At 40.3% G+C, this 21,667-nt stretch overlaps 1 protein-coding gene across 4 annotated transcripts in view; it reads left to right on the forward strand.

Moving 5' to 3' along the window:
- The first annotated feature begins 455 nt into the window (after positions 1-455).
- The window catches only part of BEST3 (bestrophin 3), a 36,899-nt gene continuing 15,687 nt past the window's right edge, over positions 456-21,667 (forward strand). For 2 of the 4 annotated variants that reach the window (XM_075274421.1, XM_075274423.1), the window contains exons 1-3: positions 456-603; positions 4,342-4,508; positions 13,637-13,731. In XM_075274421.1, coding sequence (XP_075130522.1) covers positions 4,357-4,508; positions 13,637-13,731 — 247 coding nt within the window. In that variant the 5' untranslated portion in view covers positions 456-603; positions 4,342-4,356. Of the gene's footprint in view, positions 604-4,338; positions 4,509-13,636; positions 13,732-21,667 lie in introns of those variants that run through there. The other 2 variants (XM_075274422.1, XM_075274424.1) reach the window with 2 other exon arrangements.

The following is a 21,667-nucleotide window of genomic DNA, read 5'->3' on the forward strand; positions in this document are numbered from 1 at the left end:
CCCGCCCAATACCGCCTTGCTCTGCCCATATTTGCAAAGTATGACAAGCAAGGCGCAGACCAGGGTGATGTGGTGCACATTTGGTGCAAGAAACAGCTTTGCACAACTGTGTGTAATAATATCATTACTCTACGCCAATTTCCTGGCATAGAGGGATTGATAAATTCTCTCCAATGAGTTTCCAGAGTACTCAAGATTCCTTCACAATAGGCTTCTGTGGGAACACACTGCACATACTAGCTATCTGTGAGGCTTTAGTGACATCTAGATGTCTCCAAAGATCACTTAGTCAATAGTGTTCTTTAAATGGCAGGTGGATTTATAAATATAGACTGAGAGAGCAAGATCAGCAGCTGTTACATGTTTTCGTGCCATGGAACAGTCTGTGATGTAACAGTGTATGTTGGCACAAACAGGCTACAAGTGAACAAGACTCCCTTCCCTCCTGTGCTCATCAGGCTGGTCTCCAGGGACTCTTCATCGCTCCTTGAGAAGAGACACCATTACTAGCAGCAGGGAGCTGGGACTGTACCAATTCTGGACTTCACAATCCTTCTTCATCAAAACTATTCATTCAGGACATTGTTCTGATTTTCATATGAGGTTGGTCACATCTTCTCAATAGCTATAAATATTTTACTGTCTTACCTTATGATTGTCTTGTCTTTTGTACTATTTGTACTCCGCACTTATTCTAGATTTCTGAATTATTAACGCCTATATTTTTATATCACACATTCAATAACTCCAGTAAGTGTTATATTCCTCAACGTTAAAACAAAAGTTGAATAAACTAGTAGTATACCTTATCCAATACAATGCTCTAATGTCATCTGAAGTGGCTTTATAGAAGATCTTAGGTGGGTTTTGGGCTCTAAAACTAGAACTGAATCTAATTTCCAAAATGTGTCTGTAATATGACTAAACTATGGCTATAACAGATGTACCTGGCAATAATAAAAAAAAACAAAAAAAAAAAAAAAAAAACACAGGCGTTGGTCTCTGGCAAAAGATAAATGATAACTTGTTTGCCAGTCTGTAACCTTCAAGGGGCCAATGTGACCTTTCTGGAGCAGGAACATTTTTTTTCATGTGCAATTTAATATCTGCAATAGAACTAACATAACAAAATGAGTAAAACATGTTCTATTTGTAGAACAAATAGAAGGAACAAAAAAAAGAGGAGCAAACCTGTTGTCCTCTATTTAAGGTGTCGAGATGGATTCTCATTCATTAGAGCCATGTCCGTTCATTGTTTTTTTTATGGTTAGCTGCATCTGTTAATTTAGTCATTTTTTATTCAGATTGTGATTGTTTCTCACATATTGGATATTCAATAATCCTCAGCTTCAATAGCTTTGTGGCCTTTTCATTGTTTTTTTTTTATTACTGAATGAGTCCCATGGTTTTACTAAGGATGATATTAGAAAGTGTTGAGTGTATAGTATGGAATTGTTTATGTTTTATTGCCATAGAGCTATTTAACTTAAAATAATGGCTCGTTTTCTCATAGTCTAGCTGTAGGGTTTAACAATGGGATAACCTGTTACCAGGATAAAGCACTGTAGCTATTCTATTAAAGGGGTTACCCAGCTTCTTGAAATATATCCATAGAATAGGGCATCAATTTTTGATCAGTGGGATCTGATCGCTAGAACCAATGAGCTGTTTCGCTATGCTGTTGATACAGTGCTCACTCACCATGCCTTTAATAGTGACAGTCATGAGTATTACATTGTTGTCTCATAGACTTGCATAGGACAACTTCTGCAGTATAAGAAAATAAATGTTACATTTTATACTGCCTGGTTGACGCTGGATTTCTCTATTTACAATTCTGTATAATAATTTATCTCAATGCATGCTGTGGCAGCCATTTTAGTTCATTCGAGGGGAATCCCCAGTTGTTCGATTTTGTTAAAAACTTAAAAGCTGGATAACCCTTCTATCCCTTTCTTATCAGTGATATATTGTTGTACATATGTTACATAGTTACATAGTTGATGAGGTTGGATGTAATTTATTCCTGTCTTCTATTCATGTCACCTTTTACAGCTGCAATGTTATGTACTGTAAGTATTTTATAATATGACACTAATATTTAGATGATTATTTGATTATAAAACTACTATTTGTGTTCACAATAATTGGAGAATGATTTTTGTGTATATATGTAAGCATCAAGTACATTTTGTTGAAAGCCTTCGTTTGGAATTTGTAGTTGTTTATTTTTACTGAATTTCGACACCCCTCATCTAAAAGTACTATTACGGCATCCATACCTATAACAATTGTTATTTGCATTTGACAATAGTTAAAAACTTCACATTAACTATAGCATTTCTCCTTTTCTAATTTGGTATATACAAGATAAACAAGTAATTCACATGCCAGATTTATTTGACGATTTTTGTAAAAGGAATGCCCATTTCATTGAAAGCTGTGATGTACAGTAGATACAGCATAGCAACTTATATTAATATGAGCATATGTATGTCCAGTTTTTCCTGTGTGCCGTAAAAATTATGATGATGATTGATGTTCAGAGTCACTGTAGGGCACCCATAAAAGTGTAAAGTGTCTTCTTACTTCATGTTACAGTATACAGTGTTTATTTCTGTCTGACTCTGTTTAACTTCATTCTTAACTAGATCTTTTATTAAAGTAGTTTTCCAGGACAAATGGAAAACCTAGGGTTAGCTTGGGGCAATATAAAATGAAAAATGATACTCACCTACCTGTGATTCTCTGAATGGTGTGTCCTATATTCAGTGGCGTAACTAGGAATGGCAGTATTATGTCCCATAGTATCCCCTGCACACAGTATTATTCCCCATAGTGGCCCCTGCACACAGTATTGTGCCACATTGTGAACCACTCATGAATAAATATTATACTCTGAGGTCTGCAGGATGCAGGCTCCGACCCATGTTATGTTTGTGATATCATCAAATATGCCTAAAAGTCTGCCAGAGCCAGAATAGTAGTAGTGCCTTTTATGTTCCCTCACCTCTCCTAGCCCTCTGATCATTATACTCGGGGGTCGGAAAAGAGCCCCCAGTATAATTATAGTGTTTGTGGGATTCGTGGGCCCCCGTTCTCACTTACTGAACCTGGATCCTTACTGAAGTCAGGATCGGTAGGTAAACAGGGCTTGTTACCTGCTGGAGTTACTCCAGCAGGTAACGGATTATTAAAAAAAAAAAAATCTGCAGTGGTAGTGGCTACCACCAGGCCCCCTAATGTCCCGGGCCCTGTGGCAGACGCTACCGCTACTACCCCGATAGTTACACCCCTGCCTATTTTGGTTACTGTGCCAGGACTGGCTGTGCTGGAAGCTCTAAGGCAAATGTGGGGTACTGGTGACATATGAGTAGGGACATCACTGGTACCACAAAGTGAATGCTGAGACCAATGAGTAATTGGACACAGTGGTCAAGTGAGCCTCAGCACTTCCAGCTCAGCCTGTAGAGGAAACAGGGGATTTTCCTATATGGAGGATCAGGGTAGCCAAGTATCATTTTATTTTAATTTTACACTACCCCCAGCCCAACCGTCACTTACACCACCTAAGCCGTCACTGCCTCCCTTTGAAAAAATGAAATAGCTCAAACTCTTCCATATGATCCTGGCTTAACTTCTAAGGGTAAGATTTATTTACTGAGGTCCCTACTGAGCACTTTGGCAGCTCTCACGGAGCTAAATCAAGTCCTTCTGGGTGCCAGTCCTCTTGAGGCAGACTACCTGCCTGTTCTGCAGCCAACTGGCTTCTCACGGGACACAAAAAGGACTTTCCTGCTATCAACTTTGCCTCTGGAGTTGTCATGGATGAGTGAGGTCAAGGTCATACTGACATACGCTGCTCTCTACTACCCTCTTGGTTCACACTGTCACAACACTCATGACATTACTAATACCACCCAATGGGTTCCTAAACATAGGGCAAAGATTTCAATCAATACATTTTATTCTGCAGATCTCTTCCAAGAAGAACTATGTGTCACTGTACTAAGCTCCTCACATTTATAGCATCATGTACATAGACTGAACAGCATTTGACAGTCCTCAGAGTCAACTATAGAAAATTACAGATCTCCTTGCTGAGCTTCTCATGCTTTATAGCATATAGCATCAAGTGCATAAATTGAGCAGCACTTCACAGTCCATAGATTCAGATTAAGTCTTTCCTATAAAAATCCTCCCTTTAGTATTCAATCCTGGTTTCCAGTGCAGAATCGGAAGACAGCAAGTGAACCATACTGAATATTTCTTTACATTAATTGTATGCATATCTGTATTGGTTATGAACCACTATACAAAGTCTTTTCTGTCTTTCAGCAGGAAAGTAACAAGAAGATGACAGTCACATACTCCAGTAAAGTGGCAAATGCCACATTCTTTGGGTTTCATCGACTGCTGCTGAAGTGGAGAGGTAGCATTTACAAATTGCTCTATAGAGAGTTCCTTTTATTCATCAGTTTATATAGCACACTGAGTGTCATATACAGGTATACATGACTTCTTTCTTATAGTTATATGTGCATTGCATGTATGGTATATATTCTGTATGTGCTTATTTTTTAGGTGGGCTTTTCAAGTGGAGCTTGCATGGAAATTTGTTACACTGATATCATTTGCATGGTATTCAAGGCAGAACTCTACATGCTGCTAGTTATCATTTCTGTATAGAATTACAATAATAACAGAATGATCTATGATTGGTGAAAAGAAATTTAGATTTTATAGTCTATGAATATTGAATGGAATGATTTGTGTATCTTTCTCTGCCATAAACTGCATGGGATACTGATCAGGAAATTGCATCTGTCATACTATTGAGAATACTCAGAATTTGTGTTGTGCCGATTTTGCTTGCATGTGCTTCTATCGTAACTTAAGGTGTACCTGGTACTTCGTTTTCTATTTTACTCAAGATCTAGTTGAGGCTGAAAGCAGACAGAATATTATGTTTTACATAGGTTTCCCAGTGAGAAAAAAAAGTAATGACTTATCCTAAGGACAGGTCATCAATATTTTTATCCTGCAAATCCGCTTTTTATACTATATTAGTAAGTTTTATTAAATCATATCAATAACATTTTTGCACCTGGACAAACCATTTGAATCTACATCCATGCAAAGCACTTGGGGGTAATAGTGATATTGTTTGGACAAAAGAAAAGAGATTGTAGCACCACAAATATATGCAAGAATTCACTCTCATCCAAGATCTTTTGCAACAAAGATCTCAGATGAGGTTGAAACCATGCTTATGAATTTTTCTGAATAAAAGAAATTCTTATGAATAAGAGTATTGTGATGATATCGTCCATCAAGCACCGACGTCTCATAACTATTCCTTTTATTAGAAAATATAATCTTTCTTTATTGCATCTCTTCATTGTTGGTGGTCTGGTAACCTTGCATGAAAAAAAGATTATAAAACAGCCAGACAGAGAACAGAGTGACATACAAATGTTTAGAAGGTTTCTGTTTGTGCTTTTGTGTCAAAGCGTTTCTACTTTTTATCATTTGCCTTAGACTTATTTCCTTATATGTAATTTAACCTAGGTCATAATGAACTGAGTGACAGCATAAATTACAATTATTGTGAAGTTGGTGAAGTTGCACATTCAGACAATACACAAAAGCAACATAAGGGCTCGTTCACACGGGGGCCAGTGGGGTGGATTTTGACTATATTTTGACTGGGGGAGCCAAGTCAAAATATGGTCAAAACCCGCCTGCCACGATGTCGCAGTCGCGGCTTCCCCCACCCCGGAGTCGGCTCAAATGAATGGGCCGACGCCGGAGGTTGCGGCTGCCAGGCAGAAACTGCAGCTCAGCGAGCCGTAGAATCCGCCTGAAGAAAAGGCAGCTCGCTTCTTTTTTCCGCTATTGGCAGTTGCTGATAGCGGAAAAAAGAACACTAGTGGTCTCCATAGACCACCATTGTAAAGGGGCGGATTATGACGTGGATTCCGCTGTCAAAATCCACCCCTTTGGCCCCGTGTGAACTACCCCTAAAACAGCTGCTCTTGTGTTTCTTTTATTATAATGACAATTTTTCTTTTAAAGGCTTGTCCACAATTTTTAGAAACCTGGGAGGAGGCTAGGACACTCAGGTGTTGACCACTGCTGTCCAGTCCAGCAATGCATGAGACTGCTGAGGCCACGTGCGACACAGGACTTCTGGTGTGACAAGCAATGGCATGCACTGGATCAGACTGTGACTGTGGACAAGTATCTTTTTTTATGTTTCTCTTTCCACAGCCTCCTCTACGGTTACCGAAATTTGCGGAACCCTTTAGACTAAGGCCCCATGGGACGTCCCACAAAAGTGCTGCGGGAAAAATCACGGTGGTAACGCATTCCGGTTCTTCCCCAGTGCTTTAGACAGAAAGTTCGCAGAGTTTTCCTCCGTGGTCTTTCTGTTACAACTATACCTATGGTGAAACTGCCGGCATTTCTGTAGGTATAATTGACATGCTGTAATTTTCAGAACTGCTCCAGTTTTGGAAATCGTGACGTGTCCACACCATAATTTTACCACAAAGTGGGCATGGGACTCCATCCACTTTGCCCTGACTGTAAAACGCCACGATTTTTCCCGCAGCATTTTTGCCACAGTTGGTGGTCATTTTAATGAAGGTCCTCCAAGGACATACTTGCAGTGCTGTGGCCCTAGAATGATATTTGATAATAGCAGTATACTTAGAGACAAGAATAGGTCCGTATTTCCCAACTTTAAGGTCTGGTAAAATACTCAACTGTTGTATAATATTCCTTCACATATAGTAAGCATGTGTGAGCGTGTACTCTATCCTGTATAGGGTTACTTGCTGACCCAGAGCTCCCAGTGGCATACCCAAGCTATGTCAATTATCCTGACTGGTGCAATTCTTACTTAGCAGTAACAGTCATGTGTCAACCATTCCTAACTTTCCTCACATGACCTGACTTACTTCTAACTTTGCATGACACATTACCCCTTACTTGGTTTATGACTACAATGTAAGTTATACTTAGTGGTAAACACTATTGGTGGACAATGCCATAGCAGCTTCTTGTATTACTTGAAGCAGAATAGATGGCAACTGCATTTTAATATTATATTCCATTATTATTGTCCAATATATAAAATATGTGGTTAAATGTTAATACATTCTGACTAGAACATGGTTGCCAAAATGGAAGTCATGTTGTGCCATTCTGTTTTCATCTATTAGCCTAAGTTCACATGCTTCAGGCATTCAAAAACAGAATTTGGCCAGGCACCCATGTAGTGTAAATGCCATGATTGTGCCATGGTGGAAATGCCGCAGCAAAAACTGTGGTATTATACAGTATCTGCAAAGTCAATGATTCTGGCTAATCCCATCCACACATTGCCGAAAAATATCCGCAGCGGACATGCTGTGATTTCTAAAACTGTTGCATTTTTGTAAATGGCAGCTTGTCAATTATACCTATGGAAACACTGGCATTTTACATATAGCTATAATAGAGACTTAAAATCTGTAGAGGAAAAGCGCTTTGTGGCTGTAGCCCGCTACATGGGGCTTTAGCCTTTCTTTGCTTTATAAAATCTGCCTCAGAATTTTTAAAAGCCACCTCAAATTACGTGTTGGCCATGCATCATTTTTCCACCTTCTTTTCATTTCAATGAAAGCTCAGGCGCAATCTACTAGAGGATTGAACATGATGCTTAGTTTTTCCACTGGCTGAGAAAATCAAAACCTGCCTTTCATTGAAATGAATGGAGACTGATTTAGGCTAAGGCCCCATTTAGCATACCGCAGCAAAAAATCGCTGTGGGAAAAAAAAACGTGGCAGAAACACATCACGGTTTTTCTTGCAGTGCTGTTCTATGGACTTTCTGCTTCAATTTTACCTATAGAAAAACTGCCGGCCTTTCCAAAGGTATAACTGACATGCTGCGATTTCCAAAACCATAACAGGGGTTGGGATTTGCAGCGATGGGATTTTGAGGCAGAATACTACTGAACATCAGATGTAAATTCCTTTGTGTCTGGAGAGGGGACATGGCTGCGCCCACACGCCGACGGAGGAAATGTATTCAGGGTGAATGTGGTTGATCCCTGGGGACACCAGCCGGGACACCGACCTGGGGCCACCCCCCACCCATCGCCCTGTTTCCCCTGCACTGACCAGTTATGTGGTGTGTTGGATGCATCAGCCACCAGCATGTGCACTCCTCTTTAGCCGTCCGTGAAGTGACAGTGTGTAGGCGGCCTGGGATAGTTGCGGCGCTGGGACCATGTGGGCTGCCGCCATGTTCCTCACTGTTTCCCTGCTCAATCGGCACGCCCACATTCAGCCCCCAACATATGGTGCCGCAGCCCTGGCTCCATAGGCTGCCCACACCCAGCCATGCACCAATAGGAGGTGCGTGGACAGACCAGCGCTGGCGGAATGCCAGCTTGTACAGCAGAGTCGGAGGGTTCTTTAGAGGTCACGGTGGCAATTTGGGGTGAGTGACCCACATTTAAAGTGGCCTATCCTTCCTTCCTGGGCAATATGTCTGTGTGTGTGTGAAATTTCAACAAAGTCCATTCAGCCGTTTGGATAATGACCTGTGGGTGCCGTTCTGTGGTGTAGAACTCATTTAAAATGTTGTGTCATTTATATCTGAATAAAGTTTCAATATTTAAATTAACATTCTAATCCAAAGGTCTGGAGACAACTGAATGAATGGAAAACAGTGATTGGGAATTGGCTGTGTGAGTTAGTGTCCAACATGATGGCCATTTTGAAAGCACAATCTCTATCTTTGCCTTCCGTGTTAATCTTGCAACCATATATGTGTTTGTAACAAGGAGAACATTGGTAATAACTTTGGCAGGAATTAAGATTTCTAACATTTAAGCACAGATTTAGATTTCTCATAAAATTCTCCCAGATACATATGTCACATGCACCCCTTCCCAATCGAAAAAATATACTTGGTTCCAAGATATTAGCTTTCATAATGACTGCCGTTTAGACTCCTAACCAGAAAGATTTGCCCTTTTTGACACATGCCACACACAGGATGGCATCTCTATACCATTGGATCACCCTGTATATACAGTATACTCACACACATGCTTTATTACTGTATTATTGTCCTACTTTTTTTTCAAAGTTAGACTAGGCAATGGTAAAAAGCAGGGTGATAAATCTGTCACATTACTAGGTTGTCTAGTCTAACACTACTCCTGCTATTAGTTGGTTCAGTTTATGTCAGGAATTCTGGCACATATGTGGTGCACAGTGTCGCAACTTAGACCACACCATTTGTTACATGAACGTGTAAAAAGTGTCTAAAACACTTCATAAAATTTTTTTGTGACCTTCAAAGAGCCATAATTTTGTTTTTGTAAATGGAGCTGTATGAGGGTGTTTATTTTGTGGGAGGAGTTAAAGTTTTCATTTACATCACTAGCTCACTTACGGGAGGTGGGATAATAAAAAAACACTTTTTTTAATATTTACAATGTTAATTGTGCCAGATAAATAACCTGATAAATGTTATTGTTTAGGTCTTTATGGATATGGTTATGCCAATTATGTGTAGTTAGTTTATTGCTTTATTTTTGTACACAATAAAATATTTTGTAAGGCAAAACAGGGATTTTAGTGGATTTAGTTACACTTTTGTTGACTCTTTTGTGTCGTAACCATGTGATCACTTCAACAATAGACTTCAATATTTCTGTACTGCAGTGTATTATGTCTATCAATGTGAAACTGGCAGAAAGATTATTAGACCTTTTCTGTAATAGGCATATACAGCAGGCAGATGTATGGACATTCATCAAGCCCCCAGGTACCATGGACACCAGTAGCACCATGTGATCATATCAGGGCATCCATCCCTTTGTCTAGCCACTGTGGTGACTATTGACCGCGTCAAGTAAGAAGTTATTATTTATATGTTATATAAATATAACACCAATAGCCCCCAAGCCCATGCCATCCTTGTATTGTATATACAGTCATGGCCATAAGTGTTGGCACCCCTGAAATCTTTCCCGAAAATGAAATATTTTTCCCAGAAAATTATTGCAATTACACTTTTTTTCTCAATTGAAATTTTGGACCCCTCTTCTTTTGCAAACTGCTCCAGGTCTCTCATATCTGAAGGGTGCATTCTACCAACGGCAATTTTTAGTTCTCTCCAAAAGTGTTCAATTACAGATTGTAATTGTAGATTTAGATCTGAACTCATTGGTGTCCAATTCAGAACTCTGCAGCGCTTTGCCTCCATCCACTTCTGGGTACTTTTTGAAGTATGCTTGAGGTCATTGTCCTGCTGGAAGACCCATGACCTAAGAGGCAAAACCAGCTTTCTGGTACTGGACCCTACATTGCAACTCAAAGTCCCTTGGTAATCTTCAGATTTCATGGTGCCATGCACATGGTCAAGGCACCCAGTGGCAGAGGCAGCAAAACAATCCTAAAACATCTTTGAAACCTCACCATATTTGGCTGTTACTGTTTCCTTTTCTTTGTAGGTCTTATTACATTTTCAATAAACAGTAGAATGATGTGCTTTACCAGAAAGCTATATCTGTCCTATCTGCTCATCTGTTCACAAGACGTTTTCCCAGAAGGATTTTGGCTTACTCATTTTACATTTTGGCAAACTGTAGTCTAGCTTTTTTATGTCTCTGTGTCTCTGTGTTTTATGTCTTCCTGGATCTCCTACCATAGCGTTTAGTTCCATTCAAATGTCGATTGATAGTTCACGCTGACACTGATGCACCCTGAACCTGAGTTTGAATGTCTTTGGAACTAGTTTGGGGCTGCTTATCCACCATTCAGACTATCCTGTGTTGCAACCTTTCAGCAATTTTCTTTGCCCACTTCCAGGTAGACTAGCTACAGTGCCATGGGTTGTAAACTTCTTGATTATGTGGCACACCATGGACATCAAGATCTCTGGAAATGGACATGTAACACTATTTTTCCACAAATTTTGGCTCTCAAGTCCTCAGACAGTTCTCTTCTCCTCTTTCTTTTCTCCATGCTTAGTGTGGCACATACAGACACACAAAGATTGAGTCATCTTAACTCCTTTTTATCTGGTTTCAGGTGTGATTTTTATATTGCCCACACCTGTTACTTACCACAGGTGCGTTTGATTGAGCATCACAGGCTTGAAACAAAGTTATTTGCCCATAATATGGAAAATAAGTTTTGTGTGAAATTATGTCCAGTTTGACTTTTTTCTGTTGCTTTTGGCTTGTTCCAACACACACAAAGGAAATAAACATTATGTATAACAAAACATGTGTAATTTCCATAATTTTATGAGAGAGATATTTTCGTTTTTTAAGTAAAAATTCATGGGTGCCAATACTTACGACCACAACTTTATATGGCATGTCTTGTTAAAGTGGATCATTCACTGCCTCCAATAAGTCCAGTTCTTTACATCATGTAATAAGCACAGTTCCACTGATTATGGTGCAGTTGGAATTTTTTCTCTATCCCCCACGATTCGAGAACAATTAATGTTGTTTGTTTAGGAGTCTGATATGCTAGTTAGTCTCTGTACTGTCAAAGGGGGGGGGGGAGTGTCAGGCAGTAGAAGGAAAGGGATGTGATTCTGAGCTTGGATACTGTCCATCTCTGAATGGAGCTCTGAACCACACACCCCTGCCTGACATTTCCCTTCTGACATTACAGAGCTTAAATAGTACATCAGACATCAAAACTACCTGCACATGTTGCTTAGGAATGGTGGGCTATAGAGGAAAAATTCAAACTGTGCTGTAATCAATTGAGAGGTGCCTATTAAAAGCTGCTGCCAAGAACTTGAATTAGTGGAGGTGGTGAAAGGTCCTCTTCAAGTACCAGATGCTAGTACTGTATGTTTGAAATAAAGGAAATTAAATTGCAAATATATTTTTCAGATGACCACCCAAAATTATTGAAAAGTGGTCTTTTGTAAAGGTGTTTATCTCAAATAACATATATAATATACGGTGGAACTAGAATTCTTTCCTCCTGATAGTTACTAGTGTATTATGGGCAAGCTCTGCCCTTACTCTGGAGATAACTCATTCAATTCTGTAGGAGAGTATTTTGGCCATGCTCTGTGAAGTGGTCATTGTGAAGGAAGTAGGAAAAAGTGAGCTGTGACCATTACTTACTATGAATGGTAAATCCTGCATTATCTCTATATTGTAATTTCTGCCGTAATATAATAAATCAGATGGAGATGATCCTACACATTCTTACCATGCTGTCTTTCGGCTTGAAAGTGCTAAGGCAGCGCAGAAAACAAAAATATTTTGTGCAAAAAATCTGACCTGGACAAAACATTATGAGTACACCCTTGTATGTACAAGACATAATAAATCTGCCCCATTGAGACCAATCAGGGTAAGCCTAATACCCTGGGTTCTGCAGATGAATCAGTCATGGAAACCACTGCAAGATCAAGCAGAATTCTTCTTTTGTATCTGTTGCTGCCTCCTATTGAAAATAGATTCTGGAAGGAATTTGGGGCTAATTTTGGAACTAATCTGCTTCAAAATTAGTTCCAGTTTCCTCAATGTGAACAGACTCTAATAGAAGGTCACCTAGCCAGGTCACATTAGCAAAACCACTGCCTGGAAGAGTGAAGCAATTAATTTCACTAAGGGCTAGTTCACACGGGGCTCCACGTGTGCACGTGCTGTCGTGACTGCCACAACGGTATGCCACTGCAGTGCACTGGCATCACGTCACAGCATTCTGTGATGGATTAGGCCCAAATGAATGGGCCAGAGCCTATCACCGCATATACCACAGCAAGATAGGGCAGCTCACTTCTTTTTTCCACTAAAAGCTAGCGAAAAAAAGAAGCTAGCAGCTCCTATTGAAGTCAATGGGAGCAGTTGATTTTGAGGCGGATTCCGCCTCAAAATCCACTGTCAACTTTCCCCGTGTGAACTAGCTCTAAGGCTCCGGTCACACCTGCATTAGGTGACCGTTTGAGGATTCTGTCCCCCATTCTACTTGAAAAATGCGGAAGGAAAAGTCTGCATTTTTTGGATGGAAACCTGGCAGACCTCATTATACAGTGGTGTATGGAATCCACGCGATTCTGCAGGTAACCATTTTGTAAGCGGATTGAGTTTCCGTTTTTCGGGTCCCCAAGCAAACGCGAAGAACGGAAACCCCATTGCAGGTGTGAACCTAGTGCTAGCTTCAAGCCTTCATTGATACACCACATAGCTGTATAAAAGGTTAAGACCTGACTCTTCACATAGATGAATAGAGATAGATAGACAGACAGATAGATAGACCTGTATATCTGTTTGTATATTTGCATTAACGTAATTATATACAGACATTTCCATATCTTTGCATGTATCTCTTTGTGTGCATATGAATGTTATATGTGTATGTAGACCCCATGATAACTTGTAACACTACTGCTGCTTATAACTGAAGTTTGGCACTTTGATTGTTGCCATTTTCTTTGTATAAAGGGATTCTGTCAACAGACTCATTTTTGAAAATAAATAAATATATATATCTTATCCACCTATACTTAGATTTCTATTTTTTACATAATAAGCACAAATATAAAATATCAAACTTCAGAAATTGTACAATCTTCTTACTTGTGCTACAGATTTTTTCTTACAGATTCTCAAAAACGTTATTTTGAAAAGTTATCACTCTATTGTGATAGATATGCAGAACAAATCCCAGTTACCTTTGTTCTAGGTAAGTGGTTGCCACTGGTGGAATCCACACAGCAGAGTCTGTTGTGAAGGTGTGGTGCACAGTGCATGCGGCTGACACTATACACAGAAGTGGTCATGTTTAGCAAGTTGTGCTGAAAAACACTGGTGTTTCCCATAGTAACCTATTACATATCTGATTTCTAACCTTCACTTGCAAAATTACATTTTATTAGCTGCTTTTACCACCATTGTCATTATTACAATTTACACCATGTATTTTATACTGCCCCCCATGTTCTGACGCATTTGCACTATGAGCTCCCATTGCTCATTTGACACAACTTTACTATGTAAAGTTAATTTAGGACCAATTTTAATTAAAATAAATTAAAGTGATGTAAGAATATACACTGATCAGCCATAATATGACTAACTATCTGATTACAATGGGACCTGTCAAAGGGGTGACATATGTTAGGTTGGTGTTGTTAGGTGTTGTAGTATAATACTTCAGCACGCCAAAACTTAGATATAAACAAACTTTATTCCATTAGTTTCATATAAAAAAAACTTGAACTCTCAGCCAATCATAGTAGGGCGTATTTTTGTATATAATTTTTGAGGTGTTGACTTGCCCCAAATTGCTCCAATTGCAATTTAATTGAGCATCTATGGAAAATTAAAGGAAAAAATGGTCCAATCAATGGAGACCACGCCTCACAATTTACAAGACTTAAAGATTTGAAGGGGTTGTCCAGGACCTGAACATTTTTGATACTGATAACCTATCCACAGCTGATCAGTTTGGGTGTTGGAACCTGATGGATCGGATACTGATGACCTATCCTGTGGATAAGTCATCAGTATGAAAAATGTTCAGATCCTGGAAAACCCCTTAATAGTACTTGCTGATAACTATTAATGGGTTGTCCAGTGTGGATACCATAGAACACCTTAAAAGGACCCATACAACATGAACCAGGTGGTTTTAATGTTATGGCTAATCAGTGCTTATTTGGTGATAGTGTTTCCAACTTTTCAAAGTCCTACTTTTTTACTTTGTTATTTGGATGAGCTGGCTAAACATGATTTTATTTTATATTTAATATGTGCATTAGGTTTTGCCATTGTAGATTAAGCCACATACGGCAGTGCATGAAGCACCTTTGTGAAATTAATTATTAACCTTTTGCACTCAACATAAACTTTGCATGGATTTTTGGCAGAAAAAACTACGAATTTCTACAAAGAAATATCTTGAATTCTCCTTCTATCATATTGTAAAAGCAAATACATTAGCAGCAGCATGGAGATCTCACAATCAAGAGTATACCCAAGATGGCAGTCTGGATGGTCATGGTGGCTTTTGGGTCCATATCTCTACAGGCCATAGACCAGGAGATTGATGTGGGGGTTACACTGAGGGAATAGTGTAGGATCCCTGGAGCATTCCTTGATACTTGTCAACTCTGTGATGGCGTTTTGGAGAGCCTCTGGTGTCAGGTGCAAATGTATGAATAGGAGATAGAATGGAAGTTGAAACAGGAACAGGATACCTGTTATCCCTATCTTCCATTAACTAGCCTGAAGAGCTGAAGGTGCTATTCTATAAGCTTGCCTACAGCTAGCCAGGAACTAACTGGCCCACAAGTAGCAACTCATTGGCAGTGGTGAACCTAGCCTTTCTAGTAATGTCCCAGATGTGACATTTGAGACATTACCATAGAGATATTACTTACTAAGAGTAACACCAGATCCAGGAGAGGTGAGTAAGAATGTTTTTTATGTTTCTTCACCTCCCCTGAGTCTCCGAATATTATTCTCCGGGGTTTTAAAAGACCCCAGATTATGATAATAGTGGTAGTTGTTGGAGTTCGCAGGCCCATTCCTGCTCACCACCACTTCTGTGTCCTATAGCAGAAGGGGGGGCAGTCATGAGCAGGACTGGGGATAGGTAGGTAAATAGGCTGTTACCTGCTTGGGATACACCTATTAAATTAATAATAATAATAATAATAATAATAATAATAATAATAATAAAATAAAAAAAGGTATTTTCATCTACCTGCGATCCCTTGATGGAGCTACCACTGCCGCGTCCTCTTCTTCATCTGCGCATGAGATGTCTGCAGAAGGCATGATAATGGTCTTATCATCACCACCTGCGCTGAGACGCAGCGGTCTAAGCCAGCGCAGGAACGGTCTGCTCAGTTTTGTTTTCAGAGCAGCCTGTCTTGGGCTAGTTTGGTGGGGGAAGGGGGGAGTAAAAAAATGGTAATATTGCCACCCCTCCGACAGTGCCACCTGAGGCCTCATTAGCGGTGTGCCCCTGCTCACTGGCATAAGGCTGAGGGCTCCTAGCAACCATTAAAACTTCTCCCACCTTCTACACATCCAGAACATAAGCCAATCCCTTTTGCACAGCAACATGGAAATTGCTGATCAACTTCTTAGTGTTCAGTGTAAAGCTGAAAAGTGCAAATAACCATTCACAAATACTACAAAACAATATAAAACAGTGCACACGTATAACAATTCAGTTCTTTAGCAATGACCCTTTTTGGGGACAGTACAAATCTACTGCCATATTTTTTACCAGACTAATAACAGTGTTTAGAGATGAGCGAGTACTGTTCGGATCAGCCGATACGAACAGCACGCTCCATAGAAATGAATGGATGCACCTGGTACTTCCGCTTTGACGGCGGCCGGCCGCTTAACCCCCCGCATGCCGGCTACGAACATTCATTTCTATGCGAGCGTGCTGTTCGGATCGGCTGTTCGGATCTACTGTTTGGATCCGAACAGTACTCGCTCATCTCTAACAGTGTTGTGTAGTGCATAGTATGAGCTGTGCAAACATATCATTGCTTTGTATGAACAGTTTGACTCCTAATGCCAGGTATCTTCTTTTCTCACTACCACTTCAACTGTATTGCATCCATCTTCCTTCTGAAACCATTGCCATATTTAAAAGGTTGGCTTGGGGAGAAGATAAAAGGAGTGAGAAGCTGAAAAGGGTGCACCAGGAGGTACGATCACACCCCCGAAGCACAAATAAGTTCATTTACAAATCAGATAGAAGTCATTTTTCTCATAGACACCAGGCCCTTCATACAAACCAAAGGTATGTTTGCACAGCTATACAATGCCCTACACAGCGCTGCTATCAGTCTGAGATATCTGGTAGTAGCCTCCCTTTTAGACATTTTATTACATATTGTAGGTGAGAGCTGTAACTGCATTTGTGCCAGTGAGTCATTATATTGTCCAAGGACAGCAGAGAATTGCCAAAATAAAGATCAGCTTATTATGAGCATTGGATATGTACCAAAGTTTGAAGGCCCCAAGAGAAACCTTTTTATAGCTAATATATGGAGCAATGCCGAAAGATGTAAAACAGAAGATTGTGTAGAGAGAAACTCTTTCTAAATGTAGCCCTGCATATGGCCACAGAATACTTTGGGTGTATAATTATCACAAGTAATACATTTATTACTACTATAGTATAAGGTCTGGATATCATACCAACCATAGTGAGATCCAATTCATGAGTACAAAATAATATCAGAGATTGAGCAACTTAGTTATATCTGTGAGTTATTGCTCTGTCCCTGACTATTGACTATATGTAAGGTGATATCTATCCATATACCGTATATACTCGAGTATAAGCCGACCAGAATATAAGCCGAGGCCCCTAATTTTACCACAAAAAACTGGGAAAATTTATTGACTCGAGTATAAGCCGCTACTGGAAAATTTCAAAAATTAAAATGGTTGGAGTTTTTGGGTGCAGTAGATGCTGGGTGCTGGGAAAGGGGAGGGGGTGTTTTGGTTGTCCGTCTGCCCCTTCCCTGAGCTTGAGGACTGCTTTTTCTTCCCCCACTTGGAATTCAGTCTGGCTGAATATAGGGTATCTGCAGTGCTCCTATTAACCCCTTCCCGACGGAACAGGAGCACTGCAGATACCCTATATTCAGTACACCGGGCACTTTCAGACATATGGATACCTAATGTGTATGTGTTTCACAGTCATTTTCTACTTTTGTATGTATTCCAGGGAAAGGAGGGATTTAGAACTTTTTTTTATTTTATTTTATTTTTTTGCACTATTTTATGGGAAATTCTATACATTGATATTGTGGCTGGTCCTAGACCCCCCCCCCCCCCCCTAAAAAAAAGCCGAGGGAGGCTTTTTCAGCACAATAACTGTGCTGAAAAATTCAGCTTATACTCAAGTATATACGGTACTTACTTTAATAAAATACCAAGTTCCTACATTACCCCAATGATGAAAAGCCAGCAGACATAAAACAGACCACCAGTACTGACTCTCTTAGGTTGTGTAGACTTTGGCTTAGTATTGTGAAATAAAGGGTTATATGAACACAGCTATTTTGAGAACTCAATATATAATGCCTTCTTTTCTTCACACTGTGCCACATATAGCAGGAACAGTTTACACAAACATCTATGGAAGAACCTCTGAAATGTTATCAATGTTGGTAATGTTGGGCTAAGTTACTGGCATTATCAAATGTCATCTTGTTGATGTGGTGCTCAAGTGACATCATTTAAGTTTTAGATTCAAGCTGAAAAGAGGCATCCATGTGGACTGTGCATGTCAGGCTCTGTTCACACTTACATCGTAAACCCTGCTCCGTTAGACATTCTATCATATTTGACATGCAGTGCTATTCTTCAGCATAATGGACATCATGGTGAATTGTGAAGCAACAGTGGGTGTCCATCACATGATGAATCCCACACTCCGTTTTTAGGATTTTCTGCCCCATAATTGAACTAAAAGTTGGAAAATTTTATGTAAATTTGAATAGACCCTTATCTCATAAGGGCCATTCACAATGGTGGTCTATAGCGACATTACCTTTCTTGGGGCGGATTCTGCCTCAGGAAAGCAATACAAATGAATGGGAGGCGGAAACCGCGTCGCGGCTTTTTTCCGTTGTGTTTTTTGGCGTGGTTTTTGGCAAAGACCGCGACCAAAAACTGCAACTTGTTTTTTTACGGTCCATTCATTGACAGGGAGGGAAAAACCACCTGGCGTTTTCTGGAGCGGTTTTTACCAAAAACTGCTCCAGAAAACGCTCCAAGAAATGCAACAAGGTCCAAAAACCACTTTCTGATTAGGAAGCGGTTTTTTCTCCGGACCAAATTACGCCACACATAATTCATGTGTGAATTTAGCCTAAGGCTTTCAAGCTACAACTCAAAGGCAAATCAATTGTGAGAGTGTGTGTGTGTGTGTAATGCTGTGTATTAATACTGTGCATTACTTAGGCAGTGTTTACACCACATTCAGTGTATATGTTCGGCCTATATGCCTCTCACCTCTGCCAGATCAGTCTTCTCTGCGCCAAGCTGACAAGATGCAAGTACATCGAAACAGCTGTCCTTGGCTGAGAAGACTGTATCTGGTATAATCCCAACATCATTGCAAACAAAGGCTTCTGAGAAGGTCGGCATGATGTTAAAGGGAACACCCTCTATAGGTGTGTTTGACTGAGACTCTGTCTTCCTAATTACATCATAGAAGACAGACTTGCACATTCTCAGTCAGCGCCCTCTATTGGTGTGCATACTTGAGGCACTGGCATCCTAACTGGAGTTTCTCCAGCAGGTAATGGACTACTACAAAAAAAAAACTGCAACAGTAGTGGCTGCTGCCAGGTCCTCTAATATCCCGGGCCCTGTGGCAGCTGCTACTGCTGCTACCCCGGTAGTTACTCCCCTTTGAACAGGGTCCTATAATAATTATTTATTTTTACTTCCCTTTTTATTTCTTTGCTAGAGAACACAAGCTTTGTACCATCATTCCCAACTTTCACATGACAAAAAGGAACAAAATCTGAAGTATGTTGAGAAGTAAATGCAATGGCCCTATCAGTGACCGACAGCTTGCCCTCAATGACTGCGCAGACAAAGACAGCTGTCAATCGCTGATAGGACCGCCTCCTTGACTTCTCAGCATAAAAAGAGCAGATAATTCAAAACATAAATGACAGGTTATACTGAATCTTTTCTTATGAAATTATATATCAAGCTGCTCATCTTACTCTATCACAGGCTGTCAGAAGATTGTACTTTATTTTCTATGTGACAGATTTCCTTTAAGAATTATTAAATACGTAAATGAATCAATAAAAATTATGCAAACTCCTCACCCTCAATACCTATTATAAATGTTCAGCATATTTCTAGATACCTTTATTTTAGTTCCCTCTTTTAACAACCACAACTGGACCTTGAGCCTTTCTTCCTAAACACAATATTTTCAATACCTGACCTGCACAAATGCCCCCTCAGCGGCCCCCACATAGTATAATGCCCCTTATTGGCCTTCACACAGTAATAATGCCCATTATTGGCCTTCACACAGTATAATGCCCCTGCAGTGGCATCACACATTAACCTGTTCCCCGCAGTGGCCTCTCAGACATTATATTATAATGTCCCCCGCCTGGTTGCCCCACAGTTTCATGTCCCTCTCATGGTTGCCAAAAATTTTCATTTTATTTTCACTGCCTCAGCGTCCTCTGACATCACTCATGACGTTTCTGAGACTGAAAGAGGCTTCAAAGATTGGTGCCGGGCCCATTGTTTGTCATGTTTAATCACCTCCCCTGGGCTTCTGCTCATTATACATTGGAAGTCTGAGGAGACCCTACAATATAATAATAGCAGTTGCATTTTGGACATGTTTGGTCTGAACAAAACCCCTGGGCGAACCTCACAAACAAAGCCAACCTTAAGTCGGAGCCCCACGGGGAAACGCCGCAATTTGCCTGAATCCCATACCCACTTTGCGGAAAAAAATCACATCGCAGACACGCTGCGATTTCTAAAACCATAGCAGGTTTGAAAATCGCAGCATGACAATTATATCTACGGAAACGCCGGCGGCTTCCCTGTAGATATAATTGAGACAGAAAGTCTGCAGAGGAAAACTCCATTAACTTTCTGGTCAAAGCGCTGCTGGAAGAACCACAATGCGTTCATGCCACGGTTCTTCCCACAGCACTTTAGCATTGAGTTTCCGACCCGTGGGGCCTTAGCCTTAAAGGAGCTCTATCATTGGGAAAAGTCATTTTTAACTAAGCACATCCCTGCATAGCCTTTAGAAAGGCTATTCCACACCTACCTTTAATATGTAAATTGCCTCAGTAGTGTTTGAAAAAGTCTGTTTTTAATTCATATGCTAATTACTCTTGGTGTACCATTGTGCACTCCTCTTTGCTATTGTTTCCTATGGGTGTATACAGCACAGGCTTCTGCTGATGACTTCCTGCTTCCTGTTTGCACACACACATAGGAGAGAATAGCAGAGATGAGTGCTCCTGGGAACTTCCTGTGCTGGCTGGAAGCTAATTAGCATATGAATAAAAACGGACGTATTCAAAAACCACTGACACTGGGTTCACACCAGCGTTCGTTCTCCGTACTTAGGTTCCGGAAACCTGGCAGACAGTGTCCGGCCGTGAGCGCCTGTGAGCGTTTTAGGCTCTCCGCGGCAAAACCGGTTTATTTAAATCAGACACAAAGTCCTGCATGTCTGGCTTTGTGTCCAGGTAAAGAAAACTGTTTCGCCGCGGAAAGCATAAAACGCTCACTGGCGCTTACGGCCGGACACTTTTCAAACCCATTCATTTGAATGGGTTTGAAAAATGCCTGCAGGTTTCCATTTCTTGCCCAGTTTCGGGCAGGAAACGGAAACATGTATAAACGGAGACCGGGCGCAGATGTGTACGAGCCCTGAGGCAATTTACATACTAAAGGTACGTGTGGAATAGACTTACTAAAGGCTAAGCAAGGATGTTATTAGTTAAAAATGACTTTTGCCAAAGATAGAGTCCCTTTAAGATGGTATAAATTTGGTGCAAAATACACTAGACTTTTCATACAGCATGAGTCACTGTAATAAATCTAAAACATTAGTAGACTGCCTGTCTAAA

This window comes from Leptodactylus fuscus, chromosome 5, assembly GCF_031893055.1.
Source record: "Leptodactylus fuscus isolate aLepFus1 chromosome 5, aLepFus1.hap2, whole genome shotgun sequence".
Classification (NCBI taxonomy): domain Eukaryota; kingdom Metazoa; phylum Chordata; class Amphibia; order Anura; family Leptodactylidae; genus Leptodactylus; species Leptodactylus fuscus.